Source organism: Grampus griseus, assembly GCF_964374135.1.
Source record: "Grampus griseus genome assembly, chromosome: 6".
Lineage (NCBI taxonomy): Eukaryota > Metazoa > Chordata > Mammalia > Artiodactyla > Delphinidae > Grampus > Grampus griseus.
The window spans coordinates 112,444,104-112,459,638 of NC_139000.1; the positions used below are offsets into that span (position 1 = coordinate 112,444,104).

Sequence of the window (15,535 nt, forward strand, 5' to 3'; positions counted from 1 at the left end):
GTAACATCATGCAGTGTTTGTCTTTTTGTGTCTGACTTATTTCACTTAGAATAGTATCTTCCAAGGATTTCCTTCATGCTTAAGGCTGAGTAATATTCCACTGTGTGTATATATATATATATATATATATATCACATTTTCTTTATTCATTCATTGACACTTAGGTTGTTTCCATGTTTTGGCTACTGTGAGTAATGCTGCAGTCAACATAGGAGTACAGATACCTCGTCAAGATACTGATTTAATTTCCTTTGGATAAATACTCAGAAGTGGAATTGCTGGATCATATGGTAGTTCTATTTTGAGTTTTTTGAGGAACCTCAGTACTGTTCCCCATAGTGGCTGCACCAATTTACATTCCCACTAACAGTGCACAAGGGTTTCCTTTTCTCCACATTCTCATCAGTATTTGTCATCTCTTCTCTTTTTGATAATAGCTGTATTAACAAGAGTGAGATGATCTCTCACTGTGGTTTTGATTTGCATTTCCCTGATTATTAGTGATGTTGAGCCACCTTTTCATATATCTGTTAGCCATTTATATGTCTTCTTTTGAGAAATGTCTATTGAGTTCCTTTGCCGATTTTTAAATTGCTGTCATTAATTAATAATGGCAAAAAATATTTAATTTGTCCATCTTTTTGCTTTTGAGTTGTTTGAGTTACTTAAATATTTTAGGTGTTAATCTGTTATCAGGTATATAATTTGCAAATATTTTCTCCCATTCCGTAGGTTACCTCTTTATTTTGTTGATTTTTCCTTTGCTGTGCACAAGCTTTTACTCATGTAGACCCACTGTTTTGTTTTATTTTTGTTTGTGCTTTGGTGTCATATCCAAATATTTCTTACTAAGATGCATATGCTCTTTTTTGAAGTGCCTATTCAAGTGTCTTGCCTATTTTTCCATTATGTTGGTTTCCCTTTGGTTTTTAGGAGTTCTTTGTATATTCTGGATAGAAGCCTTTTGTTAGTTACATGTGTTCTAAATATATTTTGTCTTTTAGTGGCTTGTCCTTTTTTTTTTTTTTTTTGCGGTACGCGGGCCTCTCACTGTTGTGGCCTCTCCTGTTGCAGAGCACAGGCTCCGGACGCGCAGGCTCAGCGGCCATGGCTCATGGGCCCAGCTGCTCCGCGGCATGTGGGATCTTCCCGGACCGGGGCACGAACCCGTGTCCCCTGCATCGGCAAGCGGACTCCCAACCACTGCGCCACCAGGGAAGCCCTAGTGGCTTGTCCTTTTAAACTTGTCCTTAAAAATGCAAACTGTAAAGAAAAGGACTGAATAAATTGGACTATAATAAACTGAACATCTTCTCTTCAAAAAATGCCATTTAGTAGAATGTTGAATAGAAGGGTCATGTTCTTGATTCAAGGGAGTAAATGTATCATGTTAACTCAAGTCTTTTTTGAAAATACCCATTTTCAGATTAAGGAATTCCCTTCTAGTCTTATTTTAAAAAGAGTCATTAAATTTTATCTCACCCTTTTTCTGACTTAATTAAGATGATTGTATGATTTTTCTCCTTGATTATATTAATGTAACAAATAACATTGATTGATTTTCAAATATTAAGCAGGACTTGTCAATATTATCACTTTTTTTTCATTGTTACCAATCTTACAAGTTAAGATTCCATTTGTGATTTTCTGATTGTGAGTGAATTTCATCATGTCACAGTCTTTTGGCCATTTTGCTTTGCTTCTCTGTAAATTGTGTGTATATTCTTTGCCTTTTTTATATTACATTTCCAATTTTTTTCTTGTGAATTTTTAATCTGGTATAAATAACCTTTATCTAGTATATCATCACAGTTTTTTTCCACCCTCTGCTATTTCACTTATTTTTATGCTATTTTTGGCCATACAGAGTTTGTTTTTTCTTTTTTTAAAAATTTTCATGCAAGTATATCTTTTATTTATATCTTCTGAATTTCCTTTATTGGGTGAAAAATTTGGCAAATCTTTGGATTAGATAGATAGATAACAGGCATGGGTACACATTTGCATGTACGTATATAATCTTTAACCTAGTTGGAATTCTAAAATATTTTCCTTGGTTGTTTTTATTTTACTTTTTTTATAGTAGTATTTTTTAAAATAATTAAGTTATTTATTTATTTAATTTTGGCTGTGTTGGGTCTTTGTTGCTGTGCGCAGGCTTTCTCTAGCTGCGGCGAGCACGGGCTACTGTTCATTGCAGTGTTCGGGCTTCTCATTGTGGTGGCTTCTCTTGTTGTGGAGCATGGGCTCTAGGTGCATGGGCTTCAGTAGTTGTAGCACGCGGGCTCAGTAGATGTGGCTCGTGGGCTCCAGAGCGCAGACTCAGTAGTTGTGGCGCACGGACTTAGTTGCTCTGCAGCATGTGGGATCTTCCCGGACCAGGACTCGAACCCACATCCCCTGCGTTGGCAGGTGGACTCTTAACCACTGTGCCACCAGGGAAGTCCCGTCCTTGGTTGTTTTTAGACAATTATTATTTCAAAGGAATTTTAAGTTCACTTTATCTAATTGAGTATTATGATTAGAATTGTATTACATTTGTATATTGATTTTTGGAATTTTTTTTCTTTAAATTTTTGGCTGCACCCCGTGGCATGTGGAATCCCCGACCAGGGATCGAACCCACACCGCCTGCATTGGAAGGTGGAGTCTTAACCACTGGACCACCAGGGAAGTCCCCATGATTTTTGGAATTTTTTTTATTTTAAGAATTTAAGTATGTCTTTCTTTTTGCACCAGTCTTGTTCTGTGTTTTTCAGTAACATTTTTGTTTTGTTCGTTTAAGTTCTAAAACCTTTTTTGGTAAATTTATTTTTATACAATGGGTATATTTTTGTCTTTATTATAATATAGATGATGTATTTTTTCCATTTCCCTAGGTTGTTATTCCTCGTTAAAATAAAGCTATTCTTTCTGTTACCCAGCTATGTAAAATTTTATAGCCAGACTCCTTACTGAATTATTTCATTAAATCTATTAAGGTTTTTTTGACATCGTAAATCTTATAAATGTGCAGATTATCTCATCAGTAATAAGAAATAGGGTTTTTTGTCCAGTATTTATTTGATTATTTCCTTTCCTTCTCACTGCGTTGTTAGACCCTCCAGAGCAATCTTCAGTAATCATAGTGCTGTCTGGCATCCTTGTTCCTGGTTTTAATAGACATTATTTTATAGCAGAACACGTAGACTGAATGAGCAGAGCACAGATGTGACCTCTGCCACTGTCACATTGTCGATGAGGCTTGGTGAAGGGAAGATGTTCCAGAACATGGGCAGCACTGTAGTTCTGTTCTCATTGACCAGGAAGAAGTAAGAAGTAAAGCAGCTCACAAGCACCTGTACACAACTGTTTTTCCTAAGGAGTTAACTGAACCAGGCAGTGCCTGCTAGCCCAGTGTTATAGAAGGACATGGGCAACACCAAGGCCCCGCCTGACTTCAGTGATGATGCATTGAAGTTGGGACCAGGCTGCAAGGCTCTGTGTTTTTCTCCAACTGTTCCAGCCACATGTGTTCAGACACGACAGGCAGAAGATGGAATTGATGTGGAGTTGGGGTTTTGCCGTGAATACCGTGAGTTGAGGATGTATGGAAGAGAATGTTTTTAATGATGGGCTGTAGATGGATTTTAATGGGGACGATGGGGAGAGAAACCATGGTAGGATCAGTGCATTTTAGGTCCTGGTCGGGTAACATTCTTTAGAGTTGGGGTAGTAGAGGGAGGTGAGTGGAAACAAAGGATGTTGGGAATTAGAAAGTGGGGTATTTAACAGTGAACTTTTTGAGGAGCTGTACTGAATGACAGGATCTCCAAGATGTGAGCATTGGAGTGACCAAGGGAGGGAGAAGAAAACATCATGGAGATGTACTGACCAGCCCAGATAGATACAGGAAGGCTTATTGGTGTAGACAGAAGTCCAGCAGATTAGCTAAAACAGAATGGGTGTTAGGGGGGCTCCCAGTAGTGAGCTGGAAAGGAGCTTCTCCAGGGAATGGACGGGACTGCCCTGGGCATCTTCCAGGTAACTGCAGTCATCTTTCTGAGCTGAATCCATCCTCTCCTGGTGTCAGTTTAAAGTATGGGAAGTCTCTGAGCAATTACCAGAAACACACAAAAACAGTTAGTTCATAATTTTAAAAATATCATTTGGACATAAATATATCATTCTGACATTTATATATATATGTAAAAGTTTCATCTATAGGAAAAGGCAAGTAAGCCACCTTAGAAATGTATGTTAGCCACCTTAGAAATTTATTTTTGTTTATTTGTTTTACCACTTGGTTTTTTTAGCTTTATTGACTATTACCAAGTTTCAGTCTGTTTCAAATAATTACTGCAACTGGGACATTAAAAATACAAGCCAACGTGCCAAAATAATTGTATTCTGAATGTTATGTATAATATTATATATTTTATATTATATAAAGGGTTTTATACATAAAGGTAAGATTTGATTTATGATTGTTGAAAATTCAAAAATATGTTTGAACAAAACATTCCTATGCATACATACACAATAACTCAACTGGGATAATCAAAACCATACATGAGTGTGGTTATTAAAAAATAAAATTACATTCATACAACAATGGTAGAAATTGAAATCTTTTTATTAATTTGAGAGTATTATTACAACATCACACACATATGAATGATGTAACCTAATTCCGTATATTTAAGGATCTTTATGCTTGACACTGAAATATGTCTCTATCCCATGGGAAATTTTTGATTTAAAATTTTTTTATTTTAAGGGATTTTTATAATTCATAATCATTAACATCTCTATCCATGGGCATAATGCAGACCCAATCCCAGCAAATAGAAAAGTCATGCGGGTCAACCATATCACATGTGTATTTCACCATAGTTTTAGAAAAATATCCTTTTCAATTGTACAGTTTGGTCATGCTTCATAGTCATGCTTGTCATCAGTGATTACAGATGAGGCACAGAGCTTAGAGGGAAATATATATTGCTGTAGAGAACTAGGTACTAGAGCAGCAGTATCACTGGGTGCTCATGTGGAGAACACCACCCAGACACGCTAAATTAGCTATTAACCTAGGTGTCAGACTTTCAAAAAGGTTAGTGCACTGATGTGTACTAACTTGCTTGTTTTTTGTGTGTTTTTTTTTTTTGCGGTACGCGGGCCTCTCACTGTTGTGGTCTCTCCCGTTGCGGAGCACGGGCTCCGGACGCGCAGGCTTAGCGGCCATGGCTCACGGGCCCAGCCGCTCCGCGGCATGTGGCATCCTCCCGGACCGGGGCATGAACCCGTGTCCCCTGCATCAGCAGGCGGACTCTCAACCGCTGCGCCACCAGGGAAACCCCTAACTTGCTTTAATGCTGAAATGTCTAAGTCCAGAATACTTGTCAAGTGAGTTTTAGTACTATCTCACTTTTAAATTTAATGAGAGCTGTGATTTTAAGTAAAGGCAAACATTTTTCTAACTGATCTGAAAAGCCTGAAAAACAATGTCTTTATAACAAAAATGCCTTTCCAATTTGAATTGTGTGGCTGTCATGTGCCTTAATCATTTATTAATTTCTAGTACATTACAGAACTTACCCAGTAACTACCTGCTGTAATAACGAACTTTGTTCTAGGTGCTGTTACAGACAAAATTCAAGTCACTTTGAGAATGTAGCATGATTTTTCATCTTTTTGTTGTTTCAGAGATTTCTCCTCAAGGGGAGGAGTGCAAACCCTTAATTACTGGAGAAGAAAAAATAAAATGTATTTCACCTGAAATGAATCCATCAGCTACTGTTGATTCTTCTGTGGAGACAGACAGTCCAAACTTTAGTGAGCCATCTCCACAGATGGCATTGAAACCAGAAGGAAATTTGGATGGTATGTTTTAATGGGGCAAAATGAGATTGATTTGATTTAATAATACTTTAATGTCTTCTTTATAAACAGATCTTCAAAATATGTATGTGTTTGGGTGATTCATCTCAAATTAAGTTTACTCGTTTTTCTAGTAACTGGTCTTTTTTTTTTTTTTATCTCCACATAGCAAATCACCCCAAATCCTAGTGTTAAAAGAACAGCCATTTTACTCTGTCTCCTGATTTTGTGTGTTGGGAATTGAGTCAATGCCTGGCTCAGCCATGTGCTTTTCTAATCCATGTGCTCTTGTCTCTGTGATCATCTGGTCTCATGGGTCCGAGAGGGCTTAGCTGGTGTCCTGACAGGTACAGCTCAGAGGCTGGGCCCGGCTCGCCCCTTCCGCTTCATGCGGTCTCCAGGCCTTTCTATGCACTCTTTCCAGCAGGGTGGTCTGACGTCTCACAGGGCTCCCAGATCCCCAGGTGGAAGCCGCTTGTACTTGTAGAAGCCGCTTGTTCTTGTAGAAGCTTTGTCATGGCAGCACCCCACCTTCAGATATGAAATTCTGTGTTACTTATCTAGTGCTACAAAGCAGATTGCTCCCCGAACTTAGTGACTTAAAAGAACTGTTTTGTTTTATCTCACACTTTTGTGCATAAGGAATTGGGAAAGTTCTCCTCCTCCTTGTGGCATCAGCTGGCATCGCTCAGTGGTGTTGAGCTGTCAGCTGCACCTCCTTGGAGGGTGGGAGATGGTGTCACTCCCACTTGTGGCGTCTCGGCAGTGCTTGGCTGGGCCTGTTCCACTGCGTCCCACCCCTTAGCTTAGTGTCAGGGCCTTGCCATGTGGTCTTTGCAGGATCGTTAAAGTTCTTTCATTGTGGCTTAGGCTTCCAGATTCCAAGGTGGAAGCTGCCAGTTCTCTTCAAGGCTGGACGTGGAACCGGCTTACAAGACTCCAGCTGTACTCAGCTGGTCCAGGCGATCTCACTGCCAGGGCAAACTCAAGGAGAGGGGCAAAAGAGTCCCTTCTAGATGAGAGGAACGCTGGACACCTTGCTTCATGTGTGGTTGTCTTTAATTCACCATAGTAATTTAATAGTTACGTAAATAGTCTTATTCATTAGAATCATAGTTAACACGTACCTTACGCCTTTTCTTAAAAAGAAACAGAAAAACCCTGTTAGGCATATAATAGAGGCTGTATAGCCTAGTGCAAGAGTTGGCAACTTCTTCTAAGAGAGTCACATAGTAAATGTTTTCGACTTTATGGGCAGTACATTGACGAATCTAGTTTGTAGAATGAGTCCTATTGATAGGGCTTAAGGTGTTAGAGAACAAATACTCATTAAAAAAAATTTTAAGGATCCCCCTCCCCCAATTGCTTACCTCGTATGCATGACCAAAAAATCATTTGAGTGAAAGATAAGAACTTTAAAGATTGGTACAATACCAATCATCTTTCTAAACTGGACAGCTGATTGGAAACTTTTAAAATACAGAAGGAAAGAGTATCTGGATTTGAGGAAAAAAAGCGGTGGTCATGGTGGCTGAAATAAGAACTGGAGAAGAAAAGGAAAAGTTAACAAATGAAGACAGAAACCATTTCTCATTACTATTTACTTCTAGGAGCTATCACCCAGTTGAAAAATGAGCCACTGCCAGAAAACAGAGGTAGTACCCTGGTTGTTAATTGTCTGAGAGTCTAGGAAAATAGATTTAGTGCACTCCAATTATGTTCTCAATATCATTGTAAAAGTCCAGGTAATGGGGTGTTTGGTGTTTTTTTGTTTGTTTTTTTTGATGATTGAACTTTCCCATCAGTAACTAATCAATAATATCTTCTCCCCTTCCATATTTCTAACCACAGATAGGGTTGTTCTTTAAACTAGTTTTTATACCTTCAAGAAAGCAATTTACATATTACTGAAATTTTAATGAAGAGAAAATTTTTTATAATAATCAAAATACAGTGTACTGTATTTCTTTGGGGTATTTTTATTGCAGTGAAAATGCACAAGGAAAAGTCTGTTATTTCAGAAACAACTAGAGAGTCAACACAGTAAGATTAAAGATCTATAGATAAAATATTAAATTTTTCATTGTAATTACTATTAATACTTTAGCCTAAAACTAGGTATGATAATTTATAGGAGGTTTATTCCATTTTCTCTAAATGGATTTTGCTTTGAGACCTCTTTCTTGTTATGTTTCGCCGTGCAGAGCCTGATGACTTGGAAGCAGAATTTCTACAGGAGCCAAGTAGAGCAGACGGGGACGGTGGCTTGCAATGCCCTGTACTCGACGTGTGGGTTAGTGAGATTAAAGAAGCAAAGGAGGCTGAGTATGTTACCTCTTTCTTACATTTCAAAACCTGGTCCCTTTTTGTAATACCTTTTAAAGAAATAGTGTAATAACCCAATATTATATTAAATCGTATTATAATATCTTATAAAAATAGTTTAATTTGGGAATAGATATTACATTCATGTGGTTCAGAAATCCACAAGTGTATAAAGATAAACAGTGAAAAGTCTCTTCCCCACTTCTATCCCCATTCAGCAAATTCCCACTCTCTCCTCTTTCCAGACATGTTTAATAGTAATGAATATTAACATAAACAGAAGCAGAAGTGAATATACAGTCTCCCTCGCTTTTAAATACAGTTGTTAGTATAATGTACACATTTTTTATTTTAGTCAGGAACCTGGGAATTTTTTCATACTAACACACAGAGAGCTTCCTCTTTTTTTGTTATTTCATGGCTATGTAGTAGTCCATTGTATGAATATACTATAACTCTGATTAGTCTCCTACAGTAGTTGATACTACAAATGATGCTATAGTAGATAACCTAAATAATAAGGGTATTTTGCATGTATATAAGTACAGTCATCCCCCCTTATTCAATAGGGTTTCGCTCTTCATGGTTTCAGTTACCTGCCATCAACCACAGTCTGAAAATACGAAATGGAAAACTCCAGAAATACACATTCATAAGTTTTAAATTGTGTGCTGTTCTGAGTGGTGTGACATATCCTGCTGTCCCCATGTTTCCTGTGCAGGATGTGAACCATCCCTTCATTCAGCCTGTCCACATGTGTGTGCTACCTGCGTGTCAGTCACTTAGTAGCCGTCTAGGTTATTAGATCTGCTGTCCGGGTGTCCCAGTGCTCGTGTTCATGTGACCATTATTTTGCTTAATAACAGCCCGAAAGCACAAGAGTAGTGATGCTAGCAGTTCAGATGTGCCAAAGAGAAGCCACAGGATGCTTCCTTTAAGTGAAAGGTGAAAGTTCTCAACCTAACAGAAAGAAAAAAATCGTATACCTGAGGTTGCTAAGGTCTATGTTAAGAATGAAACTTCTATGAAGTTGTGAAGAGGGAAAAGGAAATCTGTGCTAGTTTTGCTGTCGAACCTCAAACTGCAAAAGTTACACCTACAGGGCTTCCCTGGTGGCGCAGTGGTTGGGAGTCCGCCTGCCGATGCAGGAGATACGGGTTCATGCCCCGGTACGGGAGGATCCCACGTGCCGCAGAGCGGCTGGGCCCGTGAGCCATGGCCGCTGAGCCTGCGTGTCCGGAGCCTGTGCTCTGCAACGGGAGAGGCCACAACAGTGAGAGGCCCGCGTACCGGAAAAAATAAAAATAAAAAAGTTACACCTACAGGGTGTGATAGGTGCTTAGTTAAGATGAAAAGGAATTAAATTTGTGGGTAAAAGGCATGAACGGAAAACATAGTTTGGTTCTGTCCATGTTTCAGGCATCCAGTGGGGGTCCTGAACTATATCCCCCTGTGGGTAAGGGGGGACTACTGTGTATCTGGAGGATAGAGACAAAGAAGTATGATTTTATAAATGCAATTATTATTCTTCCCAGGGATTGTACTAGTTTATGCACTCAGAAAGAATGTATGAAACCTCCTGTTTTCCCCACAGCCTTGCCAAGCTTTTATTACCAAAGTTTTTGATTTTTGCCAATCTGATAGGTAAAAAGTAGTATCTCAGTTTGGGGTCTTGGTTTATCTCTTTTTATTAGTAAAGTTGAGCACATCTTTTCAGATGTTTAAGTCGCATTTGTATTTCCTATTCTGTGAATTCCCTGTTTACATCTTTGACCCATTTTTAAAATTTGGTTGTTTGGTCTTTGATAAATTTAAGAACTCCTTAAATATTTGCCTTGGTTATTATGTGAATTGTAACTATTTTTTCACTGTTGGTCACTTATGTTTTATTTTTTTGCCATGCAGAAGTTTTTGGTTGTTTGTTTTTACGTTGTCATGTTTACCTGGATTTTGATAATTATTCAGAGAAATTTTGTTTTCTCTAAGGTTTTGAAAGAGTATTTCAGTCTTTTCTTCTGGTAATTTCATGTAGGCACTTCTTACATTTACCTCTTTGATCTATTTGGAATTTATCCTGGTGTCCATGGACTCGGTTTTTCTTCCAGATGGCTACACAGTTGTCGTAACTCCATTTATTAAAGAGCCCACCTTTCCTGCACAGATTTAAAATGCTACTTTTAATATGCACTGAATTTTCTTAATTATTTGGGTTCATGCATATACTTTATTTTCCTGTTCCATTGATCTTTGTTCAGTGTGCTGGTACACACTGTTTTAATTAAAATGTAAAAGATATTTTAAGATCATGTAAGGCTTATTCACTTTCATCGCTCTTCTTGCCTGTATAACTTTTCATCTGAATTTAGAATTTATTAAATTTAGCCCACCTTCCCTCACATAAAAAAAATCAATTTATATTTTATCGGGACGCTATCATAAATTAATGCAGGGACATGAACATGCTGTGTGTGTTCTTCCTGTCCAAGAAGAACAGAATAGGCCTTGTTTTATGATCAGCTTGGGAGTTTTCTTTATCTAGGCTTTGTGCTTTTATGGGTAAGCTTATTCCTAGCTTTATTATCTTTTGTTTGGTGTTGTAAATGGTGCCTATTCCTCTGTGAGATCTTGTAACTAGAAGGTTGTATATATGAAAGCTGTGGATTTCTTTATATTGATTTTGTACCCCACCATCTTAGTGGTATCTACTATCGTTCATGATAGATTTTCAGTTGAATCTTTTGTATTTTTCAGATATACAGTTATATCATATGAAAATAATGATGGCTTTATGTCTTTCCAGTTTTTTTGTTTGTTTTGCGGTACGCAGGCCTCTCACTGTCGTGGCCTCTCCCGTTGCGGAGCACGGGCTCCGGACGCACAGGCTCAGCGACCGTGGCTCACGGGCCCAGCCGTTCCGCAGCATGTGGGATCTTCCCAGACCGGGGCACGAACCCGTGTCCCCTGCATCGGCAGGCAGACTCTGAACCACTGCGCCACCAGGGAAGCCCTTTCCAGTATTTTTTAACACTCGTTTCTTTCTCTCCAGTTGCATTGCTTAGTACACCTTTTATACAGTGTTAAATATTGGAAATAGGGCTATCTTTGTCTTGTTCTTAATTTCAGTGAAATGATTCTAATGTTAACCCTCGTTAGGCATGACTATAATTTCGAGCTCAGAGCAGTATTTACTCGTATTTTACTGGCTAAAAAAGTCAGGAGTGTATTTTGTCAAATGACCTTTCGGTATCTATGGATTTTGATAATTATGGAACCATTCATATAGAACCATTCATATAACTGTTTTCCTTTATCTGTTGGTATAATGAATTATATTAATAGGTTACCTAATATTGACCTATCCTGCATACCTTAGTAAACTCTACTTGGCCATGATGTGCTACTATTTTAATGTACTTCTGTTTGCTAATGCTTCATTTTAGGATTTTTGCATTAGTACTCTGGAGAGTCATCTGTAGTTCCCTTTCGTCATGGGAAATCACTGTTGTATTTTGGTGTTCTTTTTATCTTCCTTCTTAAAAAGTAATTGGAAGTTCCTTCCTTTGCTGTGCTTGTAACAAGGATTGTCAAATGTTTTCTGTAAAGGGCCAGATTGTAAACTTTTTTGGCCGTGTAGACCATATGGTCTGTGATGCAGTTGTTCAATTCTGCCTTTGTTCTGCAAAAGCAGCCATAGGTAACACATAAACAGGTGAGCATGGCTGCTCCAGTGCAACTTTATCTGTGAAAACAGGAGGTGGGCTGGACTTGGACATGGATGCAAAGCTGTACAAGCATGTTTATTGCAAGAGAGTCATAGGAAATCATTTGAAATAGTCTAAATAATCATTAATATGGAAGTACCTAAAATACTGTTCTCAGTATACTGCATAGTGGGTATGCAGCACTGAAATAAAATGGAGCTCTATGTATTAATATGGAAATATGTCAAAATATTGAATGATTAACAGAATAAAATTATATTGAATAAAAAACATTTCCATATATTAGAGTGATGCTATGATAATCCTATTAAAATTATTATATATCCTTAAGTGAATATACATGTATGTAAATTTAAGGGAAAAGTATGGTAAGATGTACACAAAACTGATAACAGTAAAGGCAACTGGGAATTGAGTGGTTAGGGGACTCCTAAAAGAATCACTTTTTTTTAATTAAGGTAAAATTTATATAACATAAAATTTATCATTTTAATCATTTTAAAGTATACAATTTTCCACTATATGGTTCCAGAACATTCTCTCAACCCCAAAGGAACGCCTGTGCCCATAAGCAGCCACTCCCCATGTTCCCCTCCCCCAGCCCCTGGCACCACTGATCTGCTTCTATCTCTGTGGATTTGCCTATTCTGGATTTGACATTTCCTGTGGAACCGTACAGTGTGTGGCTTTTTGCATCTGGCTTCTTTTACTTATCATACTGTTTGCAAAGCTTATCTGTGTTTTAGGATGTATCAGTTCTTCATTCCTTTTTATAGCTGAATAATATTCCGTTATATGAATATACCCTATATGTTTATCCATTGAGCAGTTATACCCTATATGTTTATCCATTGAGCAGTTGACGACATTCAGCAGGTGATGGTGGGTCATTTCCAGAGTTACTTCTGCCTTTTGGTTCTTTTGAATAGTACTGCTATGAACATGGTGTACAATTCTATGTTTGCACACCTGTATTCAGTTCTTTTGAGTATATATATTTAAGAGTGGAATTGCCACAGCATATGGTAATTTTATGTTTCACTTTTTGAGGAACCAAGGAACATTACATTTCAAATGAATAAATGTATTACTTGTATGATTAAAAATAAAGAAAAACTTTTAGAAATAAAAATAGAAAATTGCTCAAAATTTAAAACTGAAAAATTATTTAAATTTGAAATGGACTAAAAAGTACTAGCAAAATTAAAACTGCCTTATAAACGAAAACCCCAGAAATAAATTACTGCCAACTTTTGCAATATATTTTTCTAGTTTTTACATTTTTGTAAAAAAATGAATACATCCATTTAGTTCCCAGCATGTATTGAGATAAAAATTGTGAGTCCTTCTTTACATAAATCAGTTCATTCCCTTTAAGGGTTAAAACGTTTTTGTGCATATTATTCTATTCCTTTTACTGTGCTACCCAGCATTTTTTCAGATCCTAATACCATTTAATATAAATTGGTCTGAAAATTGCTTACTTGATAATATATCTTGACTATCATTCCATATCTGATTATACAGATCTCTACTTCATTTTTTAAATAGCTGTATAATATTTCATAGTGTATATCATCATTGTTTTCTATTCTCTGATGTTAAGGGGCATTTTGATTGCTTATAGAAGTGGTTCTCAAACATTGCAACATTTTAAAACAACTTTCTCAGCCTTATCCCCCAAAGTTCCTGACTCACAGGACTAGGGCAGGGCCTGAGAATTTGCATTTCACACAGGTCTCCATGTGTTGCTGACGTCTAGGGGCTGCACTTTGGGAACCACTGGGATGAGAATGTTGAGCCTGGTTGTTGTGAATAAGTGTGACTGGTGAAGGTTTGAACAGCTGAAACGTAGGATTGTGCTTATGAGAGACAGTGTGTGTATAAGTGAGAAGAGTGTTCAGAAGAGGGATCACAGGGCTCTAGTGAACTTGTGTTCCACTCTTTTTGTTTCTCCCACTCTTTTGTATTTGAGAGTGTTTTTATTTCTAGTAAACCATGTTTTCTTAACTGGTGTTTCTATTTGTGGCAGGTTGGAAGATAGGATCACCATTCAGCAAAATGAAGTTTCTGAAGATGGAGCCCCGAGGAGCATGGATCACCTTGGTGAAGTTCATGTAGGTGAGCATCACTGTATTGGCCTGATTACTTTCTGGAAGGTCGTTAGCACTAACCTGTTCTATTTGGACTATATATTAATAGAGACCATTGCTAACCACTAACCTGAATTATCTAAAAAATGTAATAGGCATAGAGCACTGGACTCCACATTTATTTTTTTATTATTTTTTTTGAAGTATAGTCGATTTACAATATTGTGTTAGTTTCAGGCGCACAGCATAGTGATTCATTTTTTTAATTTGCAGGTTAGATTCCATTATAGGTTATGACAAGATATTGGGTATTGTACCCTGTGCTATATTTGTTGGGTATCTATTTTATGCACAGTAGTGTGTACCTGTTAACCCCATACTCCTCATTTGTCCTTCCCACTCCCTCTCCCTTTCGGTAAACACAAGGTTGTTTTCTATGTCTGTGAATTTGTTTCTGTTTTGTACATAGCTTCATTTGTATTATTTTTTATATTCCACATATAAGTTATATCGTACAGTATTTGTCTTTCTCTGCCTGACTTATTTCACTAAGCATTATTTTCTCCAGGTCCATGTTGCTGCAAATGGCGGAATTTCATTCTTTTTTATGGCTGCTGGACTCTGCATTTATAAGCCTGTATTGTTTGGCAATGTGGGCAGTGTAACTTTTCGGTCAGTTATCTTACTGAATGTTCAAAACAAAAAGAGTTGCTTGCCAAAGCTAAGCCAGTATCTCAGGACATTAAATAAGTGGTCGTCTTATTTCTAATAGTATTAATTAAAATATAAGAAGTACAATTTTTTAATATCTAACCTATAGGAACAAAGATAACCTGGAGCTGTTGAGTGTTTAAACAGTACTTTTTCACATGTCCTTGCATTTGTGTCACATTTTTGAACTTCTGTTATAATGGAAGAATTTAACAAATTAAATCTCCTTTCTGAAAATAAAACATACCCGGTTAAAGATTATTTATAAGGTAATAAAATCACATATATATTTGATTTTGCTTTTCATGGAGTTTTTTGCTATGATTCATGTTAAACAGTATACTTTTTCAGTATCACTTAGCACATTGAGTACTGTATAGACTTGTCATGTAATCTTTCCTTTATTCCACAGAACCTGGAGTGGATGGTCCTCCACACTCTGAGTGTGATGTAGATGAATCTGTGCAACCAGAGCCATTTTTCCATAAACACTTGAAAGCAGCCTCTCAAGTCCAGTCAGTCCTCTGTTCACCAGAAGAATTCTCGCCACTTCGATCTCACTCTGGTTCACCACGAAGAAATAAAAAACAGAATTCCTTGCTGATTGGACTTTCAACTGGTCTGTTTGATGCAAACAACCCAAAGGCAAGTATGCTCCTCAGATGGAAAACGTTATCCATTTGAAAACATTTCACATTTACTATTTTTCTTTGATAAGCTATAATATTGAGTTTTAATCCCTTAAAAACACAAACACATACACACGAAAACACACTCATCAAAATAAACAGAAACAAGAAAACCCCTCCATCTTCTCTCCAATCC

General features: G+C 37.4%; 1 protein-coding gene across 5 annotated transcripts in view; it reads left to right on the forward strand.

Moving 5' to 3' along the window:
- NEK1 (NIMA related kinase 1) overlaps positions 1–15,535 on the forward strand; it is a 212,661-nt gene that overhangs the window by 168,716 nt on the left and 28,410 nt on the right. For 4 of the 5 annotated variants that reach the window (XM_082657161.1, XM_082657163.1, XM_082657162.1 and 1 more), the window contains 4 exons: positions 5,686–5,862; positions 8,064–8,184; positions 13,939–14,027; positions 15,123–15,355. In XM_082657161.1, coding sequence (XP_082513287.1) covers positions 5,686–5,862; positions 8,064–8,184; positions 13,939–14,027; positions 15,123–15,355 — 620 coding nt within the window. Of the gene's footprint in view, positions 1–3,505; positions 3,575–5,685; positions 5,863–8,063; positions 8,185–13,938; positions 14,028–15,122; positions 15,356–15,535 lie in introns of all 5 variants that reach the window. The other variant, XM_082657164.1, reaches the window with a different exon arrangement.